The 15,336-nt window shown below is 44.0% G+C and overlaps 1 protein-coding gene across 21 annotated transcripts in view; it reads right to left on the reverse strand.

The window, feature by feature from the left end:
* SCRIB (scribble planar cell polarity protein) overlaps positions 1 to 15,336 on the reverse strand; it is a 72,677-nt gene that overhangs the window by 55,502 nt on the left and 1,839 nt on the right. For all 21 annotated transcript variants that reach the window (XM_072602593.1, XM_072602586.1, XM_072602589.1 and 18 more), the window contains exons 2-13: positions 13,573 to 13,690; positions 12,485 to 12,563; positions 12,192 to 12,281; positions 12,004 to 12,060; positions 11,752 to 11,815; positions 11,555 to 11,629; positions 10,913 to 11,057; positions 10,438 to 10,556; positions 9,712 to 9,911; positions 9,408 to 9,574; positions 8,975 to 9,105; positions 8,549 to 8,674 (exon numbers count right to left, since the gene is read on the reverse strand). In XM_072602593.1, the coding sequence (XP_072458694.1) occupies positions 8,549 to 8,674; positions 8,975 to 9,105; positions 9,408 to 9,574; positions 9,712 to 9,911; positions 10,438 to 10,556; positions 10,913 to 11,057; positions 11,555 to 11,629; positions 11,752 to 11,815; positions 12,004 to 12,060; positions 12,192 to 12,281; positions 12,485 to 12,563; positions 13,573 to 13,690 (1,371 nt within the window). The remainder of the gene's footprint in view (positions 1 to 8,548; positions 8,675 to 8,974; positions 9,106 to 9,407; positions 9,575 to 9,711; positions 9,912 to 10,437; positions 10,557 to 10,912; positions 11,058 to 11,554; positions 11,630 to 11,751; positions 11,816 to 12,003; positions 12,061 to 12,191; positions 12,282 to 12,484; positions 12,564 to 13,572; positions 13,691 to 15,336) is intronic.

Below are 15,336 nucleotides of genomic sequence, written 5' to 3' on the forward strand. Positions count from 1 at the left end.
ACCCGCCTCCCCCCCCCAAATCTACTTCTTGACTTTTTCTGATTCCAGTAATAGTGCCATGAAGACTTGAAACCTTTGTATCATCTTTGACACCCTCCATTTGTGCCTCCAATGTCGGGGAGTTACTACTATGTCGTTATCTTGTTACTCATTCATTCATCGCACACTTATTAGGTTCTTATATTAGGTATTTGGGAAAATATACAGTTCAGATAAAACAGAGGATAAAAAGGGGATCTGGTATTCCTCTGCATAAAACTAGTAGTTGAAGTCAAGATGAGTGTGCTAAGGAATAGGGGATGGAGAAAGAAAACAGGGCCAAGGACAGAAAATTAGGGAACCCTCTCCTTAAGGAATAAAAGCAAGAGGATAAGGAGACAGCAAAGGAGTAATTAGGAAAGTAGAGAACCCAAGTGTATAGTGTCCTTGAAGTCAAAGAAAAGAAAACTTGGTTTAGGAGAAGCTGATCAATAATACCAAAGGCACTGCCAACATCTCTACAAAATCTCTTGCATCAGTTGCCTCTTGTTTGTTGCTGCTGCCACTGCCCTAATTCAGAGCCTTGTTACCTTCTACCTGGACTACTGTAACTGCATCCTACAGCTTGCCTCATCACTTCAAAGCTTACCTCCCATAGCTATTGTGTACTCTCCAGATCAAAACCTATATTGATTCCTAAATGCCCATCAAATAAAGTCTAACCTTCTTAGTCCTGCTTCCAAGGTCCTCCATAATCTGGCTCCAATCTAATTTTCCAGCCTCACTATTCCACACTTCAGGCTAAACGACATAGTGGTTTTTGATCATCCAATGCTTTCTTATACCTAGAATACTCTTCTCCCCCATCCCCACCTCTTAAAATTCTTTCACACTTCAAAGCCCAGAAGTAGCTATTGGATATATGATCATTTCTATTATAGTTATTCATATGTATGTCTTATGTGCCTATTAGACAATAAGTAATCTTCAGGAAAGCAGGGACTTTATGTCTTTCTCTGTTTCAACATCTAGAAGTGTCTTTCCATACATAGCAGGCTCAAGCATTAACTGAACTGAATTGTACCACTATCCAAACTTGGCAACCTCAGGACTATGCTGGACCGTTACCTTTCAGGTTACCAAATCCTGTCAACGTTTCCAAAAGTCTCTCATCTGTTCTTACTACCATCACGCTAATCTAGGTCCTTAACATCATCATCATAAAAGTAATAAAAATAACCATGGCTAACATTTATATGGAGCTCACTAGGTGCCAGGCACCATGTTAAGTACTTTACAATTATTACCTAATTTGATCCTCACAACAACCCTAGGAGGTAGGGACTACTATTATCTGTTTTACAGATGAGGAAACTGAGGCAAAGAGAGGTTAAAGTGACTTGCCCAGGGTCCCACAGCCACATCTAAACTCAGGTCTTCTTGATTTCAGGACAGGGCTCTGTGCACCATGGCATCTTCTGGGGGACCCAATATTTCACTCCTGAACTACTGCAATAGCTGTTTTTCTGGTTTCCCTTTGACCTTTACTTTTTCAAAAATCCTAGGCAGTGTCACTAGACTGCTGTTCCTTAAAAATACTTTGATCATATCAAAGACCTGCTCAAAAACTCCTATTGTCTCTCCTCTGCTTAAAGGATAAAACCTGAACTTCTTAGTCTAGCATTCAAAATCCACCACTTGATACCCATATACCTCTGCAAACTTCTTTCCCACTACTAGCTGTGATCTTGTATAAGATACTTCCTCTCTCTGGGAACCTTATGGAACATGAAGTTGATTTTAATTAATCAACAAGTAATTATTAATATAATTAAGCGGAATATCAGGGACTATTCTAGGTACTAGATACAAAACCAAAAATGAAATCGTCTCTACCCTAGAGGAACTTCCTATTACTCAAGGAGTCTACCATTAAAAGAAACAGCACGTATACACATAAGTAAATGTAAATTATGTACAAAGTCAATGTGAGACCTTTTTGGTTGTCAGAGGTACAAGTACATAGTGGAAGATTGGGAAAGGCCCTTATGTAGAAGGTGATACTTGAGTCTGGAAGGAGGCATAGGGGACAATTTGCGCACAGGCACAGAAATGCAGAATGTGAGGAACTGGAAGGAGGCTAGATGGGTTTAACATCAGAGTGTAAAAAAGGAAGGGTTAGAAAGGGTTGGCTGGTTTATGATCTAGCCAAGGAGACCTAAAAGGAACAGCTAAACCGCAAGGAGAATAGAAACAGTGTTATGAAAACACAGCAAGGAAGTATTTATTCAGAAGAAGAATGTCAATGTTCATTATCAAATGATGCAGTGATATCAAGAAGGATGAAGTCTGAAAAAAGGCCATTGAATTTGATAATTAAAAAGGCCAATGGTAATTTTGGAAAGTGCAGCTTCAGTTGAGTGATGAGGCCAGAAAACTACAAGGGATAGATGAGCAAGTAAGAGGAAAGAAAATGGAGAAAATGAATGAGCTTGTTCAAGGAGGCTGGCTGTGAAAAGAGATATACAGAATAACAGACTAAAAGGATGAGAGGGTCAAGAGAGGGATCTTTTTTTAAGGATGGGAAAATCATGGATATGTTTGTAGGCAGCAGGGAAGGGAACAGTAGAGGAGGAGAAACTGAATATTAGAGAGAAGATAAGATTTCAGAAAGGAAGAGATCAAGAACACAAGCAAAAGGTTGGCCTAGGTGAGTAGTGCCACATGTTCTTCAGGGGCTGGAATAAAGGAGAAAAGGAATGGGGGGATGAAGTCAAAAGCTTTTAGGTACTCAAATTGAATAATTTCTAGTTATTAAATGAGGCAAAAATCAAGGTCCACTTCTGAGAAGGAAAGGAAAATGGAGGATGGGATAAGCTCTGAAGGACTGAGAAAAAAAGATTTGGAATAGTCAATGTGGGGAACATGATAGCCATAATAAAATGACTGACTGAAAGGAGGTGAGGCAATAAGGAGAGAAGGAATAAAAGGCTACAGTGAGATCCAGAAACTTAAAGACTCCTTACTATCTGAGTGTTATACTTTGGGAGGCAATGAGATCAAGCGTGTCCCTCCTATCTGTGGCTGAGGGACAGTGAAGGTATAATTATGGGAGTTGAGGACGTTGATGTATTTGAAAGCCATGAAGATCAAGAGAATGTCAACAAATAAGCCTGAAATCCCTTAGTGCAAGAACAGAGAGAAAACTATAAGCCAGCTACCAAACTCTTTAAGAAAAGAAAATGACCTAGAAGTTGGTAGAGAGTTGCCAAGAGGACCTACAACAGAAGAGATATATGGAGAGTGAACATCAGAGGAGGAAAGGCTACTCAGTGAGGGTGAAGGGGGAGGCAATCTGTGAAGTCTTCAAATACAGGTAATTTATCTTACTCTTAGCTTGTCTTCCCAACAGCGTAGAACAGCACATGGCCTCAAACACAGAAGATATTCAGCAAAAGCTAGCTGAATTATTCTCAATACAAGGGAACAACACAAACCCCAACCATGCATAGTGGGAATACAAGTAGACACTATGCTGGCAGGTACTCAATGCGGTACTCAACTCAACACCCAAATGTGGAGGGATGGACTAGGCTACAAGAAGAAACACAGTTCCACTCAAGAAACACTCCTAAAGAGGGAGTTACAGTCCATTGGTCTCTTATAGTAAGAGGGGGAAGACATGGTCCTCACCCTAGAAAAGCCTCCTACCTCTAGGAGGTCAGAAGGGGGAGACATAATCTCCGCCTTCAGGTTGCTCCAATCCTGAGCAGAAAGAAAAAGTGAAAAGAAATCCCTGTCCTTGGTGAGGGTAACTTGGACAGGAATTTTGGAGAAGCTCAAAGTTCAGGGGGCAAGGAGATAGCTAATGCACAGGCTATCACAGAATATAAATATAGAAGGAAGCCCAGGGTGAGGGGTAGGGAAAGAGGGAAATCTGCAGCCTCAAGGCCACAGGTAGCCCTCTAGGTCCTCAAGTGCAGCCCTTTGACTGAATTCAAACTTCAAAGAATAAATCCCCTTAATAAAAAGATTTGTTCTATAAAACTTGGACTCAGTCAAAAGGCCACACCCAAGAACCTAGAACAGCTGCAGGTTCCCCATCCCTGATCTAACCTAACTCCCTTACATTATGGCTAAGGAAATTTACAGTCCAGAAGCACTGACGTGAGCAAAGAGATGAATATTGCCAGGAAGGAACTCTAATGAAGAAAATATTACTGGAAGTCAATGTGTCTCTGATGATTGCCCTGGCACCTACAGATTCAAATGGCTTGATAAGTTAAGTGGTGGGCTCAATGAGACACACCAAATAGTACCAGTGCACACAAAGGCAGAACAGAGCCACCTTAGGGGAGCACACGAAGGCTACAGCCAGGAAACCGAGGGAGCAGCAGCCAATAAGGGGAGGAAATGAAATGTCTAAGAATAGTTCAAGACAGGAAAAGATCCACATAGAATAGTGGCAACAAAATAACTAGAGAGGAAGACCTCCCACCCCCCTCTCCCACCCTGGGGTACCTTGTCACCAGATTTCCCCAGACACTTCTAACCATGTCCTCCTTCACCTACATCCTGCTACTACTATGTTTCATCACTTTACTGCCCTCATACCTTGTAAGGGAATAACTATTTCTTCATTTTCTAAAATCTGAAAAGGACAAATAAGGCAGAAGGACTCCTGGCTCTTTACAAAATTTACTAATGCTTAAAAGATAACCTGTTGGATAACAATAACAATCTTAAAATATCTTGGCAGGCTAGAATAATGGGACAAACTAGGTTTGTTAAGGATATGTTAAGGATAAATGTAAAGTATTGCACTTATTCAACTGCCTAAGGATGAGATGGGGAAAGTATGGCTGGGCAGCAGTTCTGAAAAAAGACCTGGGGAGGTTTTAGTGGCCTGCAAGCTTCATCTGAGGCAGCTAGATAGCACAGTACAGTGCCAGACATGAACTCAGGAAGACCTAAATTCAAATCTGGCTTTAGACACTAGCTATGTAACCCTGGGCAAGTCACTTGATCCTGCTTACCTCAGTTTTCTCATTTGTAAAATGAGCTGGAGAAGCAAATGGCAAACCACTCCAGTATCTTTGCCATGAAAACCCCAAATGGGGTCACAAAGAGTTGGACATGACTGAAATGAGTGAGCAACAAGTAAAGCTTAATCTGAGCCAACAGCAATATGGCAACCAAAAACAAGAATGAGATCTTGGGCTGTATTAATGGCAACATATTGTTTCAGAAGAGGGAGGGGAGAGTTACTGCCTTCTGCAATCTGGTCAGATGATCCCTGGATTACTGTGGTCAGTTCTAGTTAGCACATTTTTAGAAGGATACTGAGGAACTGGAGTGTATTCAGGGCATGACAACCAAAATTGTTAGGGATACAGAATCATGCCATATGAGGAAGGAAATGGAGATACTTAGCTTGGCAGAAGAAAGAATTTAGGTGAGGGCATAATTGCTTCAAGTAAAGAACTATCATGAGGGAGAAAAGTAATTTTTTACCTGTGCCTAGAGGGCAGAAAAAGAAATAACTAGAAGCTGCAAAAAAGCATATTTCAGTACAACATAAGGAAAAACTGCCCAAAAAAATAAAGCTGCTATAAAATAAAATAGGTTGCCTAGGGAGTTAGGTATTGGAGAGGTTATAGAGGATGCATGACCACTTGCAGGGGATGCTGTCTGAGGTGAGAATAAACAGACAATCCAGGTTCCTTGTAGATCTGAAGTTTGAATTCTATAATTTAGTCCTTAAGGTCCCTGAAATTCTCCAGGACTGGGTCTCAAGCAAAAAGGAAACACCCAGAGCAGCAACGATAAGGTCCTCCAATGCCTTTCTCACCTTAAGATCTCTTTTTAAGATAGTCAGTGCAGTTTAGCAGGAAAAGCACCATGCTTAAGCGTCATTAGACCTAGATTTGGTTACTGGCTCTTGTACTTGTCATATGACCCTGGGTCACTTAATCTTTCCAGCCTCAGTTTCCCCAGCTATAAAATGGGAATAATTGTTCTACTAACTTCTACCTCATCATATTTGCTCTAAGAAAAGTCCTTTAAACCATTGCTTTGGAAATGAAAGCTATTATTTCTCTCACTGGTTTGCTTTGAGTTACCCAGGAGAAGACACAGGCATGAGCAGTCTAGACCAGGCAGCAGAGGACACACACACACTAACAGTTATGAAGCAATGACCCCAGACTCTTAACAAGAGTGAAAGGTGAGTCCTGAGGAATAGAAGTCAAGATTCACTACATTATGAGGCCCTGGTGGGGAAGGTACTGACAGACGCATGGACATATAGATGAAGATGAAATGAGATGACATTTTTAAGTTCCCTGCAAAATGGAGTGCTACATAAATGCTAGTTATTACTTCATTTTTAAAATTTTATAACATATAATAGTTTCTTTCTCCAACATGGGTCTACAATCCCATAAGATGAAGAACCAGAGCACCAGTTTGAAGATTTTTCTTAAGAAAGACAAAGTGAGAGGAATGGGAAATACCCAAGGTTTAAACCTTGGTAAAAGGTTTAAAAGGTACTTTTGGGTACAGATCCCCAGAAAGGGCAAGAAAGTAAGACTCAGTGTTTCAGGAAATGTCTCTTGCCCAGCCCATGGTTAGACTTTAGTCATGGGAGATCCAGATGGTTATATTCTGTAAATTCCCAGAATCTAAAAAGTTGGGAAGGGGTCACCCAGGTCCACTTGCTTGATAAAGGAACACCTACTATAACACTTGTGACAAGTCTTAATACATACAGTCTCAGCCTAAATATCACCAGTGACATGGAATTTAGCACTTAAAAAAGACAGCCTTTTTCACTGCTGGAAAGCTAAAAAGTTCTCTCTCATATACACCAGGGATCTGACTCCCCATAATTTTTAGTCATCAGTTCATGTTAGGATCACACATTGTTAGACCTGAAAAGGACATATGTGTTGCCTTCGTGACATCCTATCTGAAAATGATGATTTCCTGCTCTCCTTCCCCATCCCCTACCCCTGCCAACAAAAAAATCTCCAGTTCCTTTAACCAATCTTCATATAACATGATTTCCAGTTCTTTCACTATTCAAATCACTCTCCTTTGCACCTGCTACAGCTTATCAATATCCTTTCTTGAAATGTGGGGCCCAGAACCGAATAAAATACTCTGAGATGAGGTCTGACTAGGTAACAGCAGTATTATTACCTCTCTCACTTTGGATACTGTAATAGTCAATAATGTTACACAGCACTTTAAGGTTTGCAAAGCACTTTACAAATATTATCCCAACTTATTTGATCCTCATAACAACCCTCGGAGGTAGGTACTATTTTTACAAATGAGGAAACTGAGGCAGACAGTAATTAAGTGACTTGCTAAGGATCATATAGCTGGCAAGTGTCGGGAGGCTGAATTTGAGCTCAGGTCTTTCTGACTCAAGGCCCAGAGCTCTAGCCACTGTACCACCTAGTTTCCTTTTCTTCTGAAATATAGCCAAAAATCATTCTAATTCCATGTCTATGTTTTTGTTATTTTCTGGCTCCATTTGATTTGTAGTAAAAGTTTCTTTTGGAAAAAATCTAATCCTGTCTTTAATAATACCAGAATAAAAGAAAGATCTGTGATTTCATTAGCATGAGAAATTCCCTCCATCAAGACAGAGCACAATCTGTGTACAACAGTCTTAGGAAGGGGTATGCTGATAAATAAATATTTAACAACTAGCTTTCCAAAAATGTACAACATATTTTTTAAGTTTTATCTATATTATTTAAATTTTATCACTTTTTTAAGTCTAGGCAATCAACAAGACAATAAATCAAGCCCTGATGCGTAGATCTTGTCAACTTCCAAGGTGCAAATGCTCACAGTGAAAATTTAACAATCAGCTCCCACAGGATAGGATGAGTTAGTTCTAGCACACTTCTGGTCCTAGGGAGTTTTATGAGGCACAGACAGGTTACCAGGATTACGCAGTGTCAAAGGTGAGATCTGAACTCAGGTCTTCCTGACTATAAGCTCAGCACTCAACTACTATTCCACAATGCCACACTTCTACTGCAGTTTATGCTGCAACAGAAATGTAAGCTTGCAGGTTTGTGAAGCCTCTTTTAATCTTATGAGGCCATCAACACAAGTCTTATTAACTTCATAGTACAAATACAAAAACCAAAGCACAGGAAAGTTTAGTTGACTTGCTCAAGGTCAGATAGCTAAGTCAGTGAAAGAAATGGACTTGAATCCAGGATGTCTGACTTCAAATACAGCCTTTTTGCCACCTCCCAATCCTGATGGAAACCCAAAAGGAAAGAATTTCTTTACTTCATCCCAGAGAGAAAGCTACCTATGCTGGTAGCAGCCATCAGACTAGATGCAGAATCAGGAGACTCAGGTCAGGCTGGCTCAGAGAAGGAAAAAGAAGGGATCGGCAGGGGAGGCTGCAGAACCTTCTTGGATGAGTAAACCCAACCACCCTTACTCCATGTCTCTTACTCTTCATTCCCATCTCTCCTAACCCCACACTTTTCCAAAATTTTCTATCCTCTCCCACCCCTCCATTCCCTCTTCACACCTCCTCAGTGGGCAACATCTGCTCTGAATCAGGCTTTGCTGTGCAGGCCTCATTACGTCGATCCTCAATCACTTTCTTCATAACCTTCAACTCGCTGGGGTGAGGAGTAGCTCTTCGCTGCAGACCCTAATATAAGAGTGGCCATAATTGGAAAGTGGACCCTGGCCTGGGCAATGGAATAAAGCCTAGGGGAGAAGAGCGAGATGGGAGGGAATGGAAGGAGGACAGTGACCCTAGCAAAAAGAGTGACCAAAAAGAGTTAGAGGTGTTAATGTTGAGGGAAAGATAAACCAAAGGAAAAGGGGGCGGGGAGGAGACTGAGTGAGTGGTGTAGCTCTGGGGGTCAACTGCTTAACAGTTAAGGGGAATGAGAACTTGTCTTTCAAAGCATTAGTGCTTCTCAAACACTCCAGCCCCTCAACTCACCCTCTTCTCTGCCCCAGGCTCCTCATCCTCCATACCCATAGGCTCCTCCAAGAATTGGATTACGCTGACCCGGTTCACATGACTGTGGCTGCCACTCCAGCTCTCATCCAGGCTGCTTTGCAGCAAGGTGTCTGGAGGAGCAGAGAGGAAGCAGGGACTGGGCCAGGGGAAGACACGAAGGGAGGGGGACCAGGGCAGATAAGAATTGGACTAGTCAGGGGAAAAACATGGGAGATGGGGTGAGGCAGAGACCTGGTGGGGTGGAGGGTGGGGAGGGTGGGATGAGGCAAGAAATTGGGGCAGGGGAAGAAAAAGGAGTGGAGTTAGGGTCAACTCTGGGGAAGGCAAGGCAGGAATGCAGGGAATAGTAGGGAGGTGTGGACCCAGGGCAGGGTTGGGGTGAAATGGAGAGCTGAATACTATCATGTCCTACCAAGGCTAGGTGAGGGCTGCTGGGGCAACAAGTAGCAGGTGAGCACCTTCTCCCCAGTCTTCTGATCATCCTCTGTTTGGAACTTGAGCATGGGCTGAGCCTGGTTCTCTGCCAGCCACAGGGCCTTCAAGTTGAGGTGGGTGAGGGCGAAGGGCAAACTCTGCAGCCTGAGGGGATGGGGTCTACTGAGAGAGGCCTCGCTCCCCTGAGCCAAGGGCCCCTCCTTTAATACCTCTCCTGTTCTCCATTAAGCAAGGGGAAGAGGAAGAGGTGGGAACTGGGAACAGGAAGGGTTACTACTTACCGGTTCCCTGCTACATCCAGCACATGTAACTCAGTGGTGCCAGCCAGTTCAGGAGGTAGAGAGGCCAAGCGGTTGTCACGAAGAGAAAGCACATTCAGACTGGTACAGCCACCAACCTCGGCAGGGAGCGTTCCTAACCGGTTTCGGTCCACATTCAAGTTAGTCAGTTTAGTTAGCTTCCCCAAGGACCGGGGAAGTGCCTGGCAAGGAACAATATGGACCATGAACCTAGGGCTTCCAAGTCACTCTTCAAGGGGTCAGTGACACATCTGTCTAACCTGTCAGTAGGATCACAGGGTCAGCCCCTTCCCCACTGAAACTCCTACCCTGTCCCATGGGTGATTTCTAGTGACCCAAGTGAGTGTTCAGGGCAGGAGGTGTGCAAAGGACTTCCACAGAGACAAAAGAAGGAAGAAGAGTGTGGAGAACACATTACAGGAATCAGAGTTGGGATTGCAGGAACAAATGTAGGTGGCCTATGGAGTCAGGGGTAGTGGGTAAAGCATCATGGACTATGAGGATGGAAATGACAAGAACAGAAATTAAGGATTCCAAGGCTGGAATCAGGGGGTCTGAAGGCAAGACCTATTACTGCGCTAGGACAGAATCAGTAGGGCCAAGGGCAAGGAATCCAGGGATGACAGACAGGCCAGGATCACAAGGGGGATTTAAAGCCTGTGGAATCAGGTGGGTATGTATGAGAGGTCCAGGCTCTATGGTCCATACCGTCAGCATGTTCTCTGTGAGAATGAGCTCTGATAGGTTCTCACATTCTCCAATGGCCTCAGTAACCTCACAAAGCCGATTCTGATCCACCTTCAGAATGGAGAGCTGCTTCAGTTGACCTGGGGACAGAAAGGTACAGAGTAAATAAAGTAAAGAGATTTTCCCAACAAGAGCAGCTGGTGGCAGAATGAATAGAGTGCTGGGCCTGGAGTTCACGAAGACCTGAATGCAAATTCAGCCTCAGACCTTCTGTGTTTCTTGGTAAGTCCTTTAATCTCTGTCCTAGTTTCTTCATCTGTAAAATGGGGATAATGATGGTACCTTCCTCCCAGAGTTGTTGTGAGGATCAAATGAGATATTTGTAAAATGCACAGTATAGTGCCAGGCAGAGAGAAGGTGCCATAGAAATGCTTATTGCCTTTCTCTCTTCCCCTACCTAAGCCTTTCCTCACCATGAAAATGTTAACCCACATACCTATGCCATCTGGAAGCCGCTCCAGCAGGTTCTGAGACAGTAATAGGTCCGTGAGCAGGGTCAGCCCACTGACCTCAGCTGGAAGCTGCTCTAGTTTGTTCTCAGATACATCCAGGCACACCAAGCGCCTAAGATTCCCCAACTCCTAGAAAAAGTGGAAAAATGGCGAGAGATGGAGTAAAAGTATAAAGATATTTGGAAGGACAATGGAGAAAGAAAAGCTACAGGCTGAGGAATGTTGGAAGAGAAGAACTCAACAGAGAGCTGAAAGTAAGGATAGGAGGCACAAGGACAGAGGAAAGGCTGAGAGAAGATGAACAGAGAGAAGCTACAGGAAGGTGAGAGGAAATGATGAAAAGTTAAGAAGGGAAAAGAATGGAGGAGATAGGAAGGACTAGATCCAGGTGAAATGAGGAAAGGTTAGAGAGTTTAGAAGGAGAGACACAACGGAATAAGGGAATTTTGAAAAGATGGGGAAGACAGAGAAGGAAGGGACAAGAAAAATGAGAGAAGACTGGTAAAGGATGAGGAAAAGTGGAGGCTCAAAGGTAGGGAGGGGCTGAGTGAGGGAAAGCAGGGAGCAAGCAGAACAACAGAGAGACCAGGGAAAAAGTTCCTGATTTCAGTCTCCCTTTTGCTCACTGGAGGCAGTGTAGACAGCTGATTTCGGTCTAGCCACAGCTCCCGCAGATTAGGAAGGGCTCCCAGAGTGTCTGGCTATAACAGAATAGGACAAATCAAGATGTATAAGTAAAGACTAGGAATGCTTTTGCTTTTGCCCATACATCTCCACCCTCACCACCACCTCCAGTCTCCGGGGCCTAGGCCCTGCTCCTTACCAGCACTTCCAAGTCATTGCCACCTAGATCCAACTGTTCCAGTTTGACAAGGAAGGACAGGGACCTGCAGGTAGGAGAGCAGGAGTGTGGGATAGCATAGGTTAAGGGTTTGGTGGAAGGCAACTGAAGGGACAGGAGACTAGAAAGAGAAGGAAAGAGCTCAAACTGCATCCCAAAGAACTAGGGCTGTAAATAACTAAAGCCTTACTGCCTAGAAGACTTGGATATGATAAGGGTTCTGCTGAAACTCACGTGGGAAGGGACTTTAACAGGTTCTCTCGAAGCTCTAAAGTCACCAAGTTAGCCAAACTGGAAGAAAGATTAGAGTAAGCATAAGAGATGGAAGGTGGTTCCTACTTTAGCCAAACTGCTACTCCCTTCCCCTAGAGAATCCCATCATCTAATTCTCCTACCCTGCCCAGATCCCCTCATCCACTCACTTGCCCACATCTCCTGGCAGCACCTGCAGAGATACATCATTCAGGGCAAGATGAGCTAAGCTGCGCAACTGGGTGAAGCCATCAGGGAGCCTATAGAGGTTGGGAGAGTGAACAGGAAGAAAAGACCTCCAGACAACCCTCTTTAGAAGGAAAGATTGGTCCTTAAATACACCACCACTAGGTTAGACAATCCTTAGCTTCCCATCCCACTCCTGACCCATAGAAACAGAACCCTCAGAAACCCCCAAAAAACATAGCAGATCTTAAGCCTCACTTCTCCCTAGTCCTTTTACCTGGAAAGGGGGTTCCCACTGAAATCTGCAATCTCCAGGGCTTTGCAAAACTTGATGCTCTCAGGTATCTCAGGGATGTCTGCATGACAGAATATAAATAGATAATAATAGCTTACATTTATATGGCACCTACTATGTGCTAGTTACTGTGCTAAGTACTTTATAATTATTATCTCATATCCTGGGAGGTAGGTGCTGTATTATCCCCATTTTACAGATGAGGAAACTGAGGCAAAAAAGGTTAAGTGACGTGTCCAGGGTCACACAGATAGTAAGTGTTTGAGGTGAGATATGAACCTGTCATCCCAGTAACCCCCTATCATTCCTATCAGAGGAATGCCAAGGTAGGAAGGGCATCCAGGAACCACAAGTGACCCAGGCCCTATTCCTCCTGTTCCCAATTCTATTAGATCTGACACTAGCAGTTACAATCCAAAAAGTAAAATGACCCTGTTTCCCTAAACTGATTCACTTGTGGGAAGAATTTTTAAGAGATTAAAACAAACAAAAAAAACCCCACAAAAAACAAACCAAAACCCACCCAATTCTATTTTCGCAGTTTCAACTGAGACAAAGTTAAAATTTACCAAAAATTTTTTTTGCTGAGAGAGTGAGAAAACTGAAAATCACAAAACACAAAGAAACAGATGAGCACACAAAACACTACTATATTAAATAATCCAACACTGAAAAAAAGTTTGTGGCTACAAATGGTATGTTGGTAGAGTTGAGGTACCCAAAGTCGTCCTCTGTAACACAGCCCATAGCACCAAGGCTCAGCTGTAGATTTGTAAGTTTCCTTGCTCTGGTGTTCCCTGCCCCTTTTTTAACAACTGTTGAAGTAAGACCTCCTCTGGAAAGTCCTTTTGGATTGATGTTCAGTGTTCTTTTGCGCACTGTACACTAAGTATCCTGGGGCCCAGATCAAAATTTTATTAATTTTCCCATCAAATTCAGAGGATTTCAGGATCCTCCTTTCAACTATAACTACCATCCTCAGACATCTTCCCCATACCCACCCCCAGGGTAATCCCTACCACATAAATCTCTTCTCCCCACTCCTGAGCCCCTTCCCCAAGGCCTCTCACCGTTTCGGGAGACATCAAGCTCCACCAGCTGCATGAAGTTGGCAACTTCAGGTGGCAGCCTCTGAATCTCATTGTCACTCAAGCCCAATTTTCTAAGATTCAGCAAGCGGAAGAAAGGCTAGGAAATGAAGGAAAAGAGTGTTTCATGGGGGCTTCATCAAGATTGTGAGGCTAAAAGGAGAAGTCAAGGGAACAAGTGCATCTCAAAGGCAGCTTCTCAGGCTCTCCCACTTCACAACCAACCCTACAAACATCCTACACATATACGTCCCCCACCAGCTCCCCTAGAACCAATGCCCTGAAGAACCCTAAAGCCCATCCCATCTTAGAGAAAAATAAACCAATAAGCTTGCTTGATCTCCTCCTCTCCCTCTCAGTTTGTTACTACTCCTAACAGACACAGTCTCACTCCCACAGAAATGAGACCACAGGCCCCAAGAACACATATGGGGAAGGTAGGAAGTTTGTGGATTGCCAGCTCAAGGCCAGGGAGTCGGCTGTCCATTGTGATGTACAACACACGGATTTCCGGCCATTTAACACCAAGACTTAGGAATCTCAAAGCTTTTTGGAATCTGCTTCTCCAACAGTACCCCCTCCCTCCCAAGACACTAGCATAACAGTTCCCACCCACATCTCTGGTACACAATGGCCTGACAAAGGTACTAAGTAGGCAGAGGACAATTGGACCTCTAACAATGGGAACCAGGGTAGGCCCTGAGAATAGGAGTTCCAGGGAGGGACTGTGGATGTGGACAACGTAAATGGGGGCAATGTCTGGGCACCATAAGTAGAAATGCAAGAGTTTAGAACAAGAAAAACATAGGAGCCAAGCCTAGGAATTCAGGACCCTAGACAATGACACCAAGGGGAGAGGAGAAGAAACAAAAGGGAAAAAAGCAGTGGGTACAGGATAGATCAGTTATAGGAATACTGGGGAAAAGGCTGGTACTGCATTGGGGGAGGGAAAGTAAAGAAGGAAAGAGAACCAGGCCAAAATCCCAAGGGCCCAACCCCTATCCTGCCTGGACAGGCTGATGCTTCCCTGCCCTAGGGACGGGAAACCCAGGCAGCCCAAGAAGAAGGGGTGGGACTACTGGGAGTAGACTTAGGGCCTCCCTGGATGTAAGCAAATTAAAAGCTTCTTTTAATCAGCCTGAACAGAAGATTTGCTTAGGACAATCACAGCCTTTGCCTGACTGACTCCTGCTCCGGTTTCACATCTCAGTTCCCTCTCTCCCCTCCCCTGCCAGGGAGATGGGCAGTGGCTGCCTGGTGACAGGTGCCACCTGCTGCCTTCCCAGCAGCAGGTAGCCCGAGGAAGAGGGGGGAGGAGAGAAGGAAGGAGCTCAGGTGGAGCAGGAACCAGTTGGACTTGGCAGGGCTGGTTCAGTAGGGCCTCCTCTGACTCAAGCTCCTCCAACACCTAAGACAAGGAGATGACCCTCCTGCCAGTGTCTTCTACAGACTCCTCAGAGATCAAAGGACAGAATCACATACTTTCTTCCAGACTATAGCTCAATGAGTGACTCAACCTAAGGACCCTCAGTTAAGTAAAAGTGAGGATGGTAGAAGTGATTTCCAGGGGCTCCTCCCCAGATGAAATGTGGATGACTGACAAGTGACACATGATAATGGTGTCAGAGAAGATACCCAGACATACAGATGTAGGAGTCTCTCAGGAGAACTTCCTAGTAAAGCTCCTCCTCAGAACTCCCATTACCCAACCCTCAGTTCCCCCAGGGAGGCCCTATTGAGAATAGA

The sequence above is a fragment of the Notamacropus eugenii genome, chromosome 4 (genome assembly GCF_028372415.1).
Source record: "Notamacropus eugenii isolate mMacEug1 chromosome 4, mMacEug1.pri_v2, whole genome shotgun sequence".
NCBI classification, from domain to species: domain Eukaryota; kingdom Metazoa; phylum Chordata; class Mammalia; order Diprotodontia; family Macropodidae; genus Notamacropus; species Notamacropus eugenii.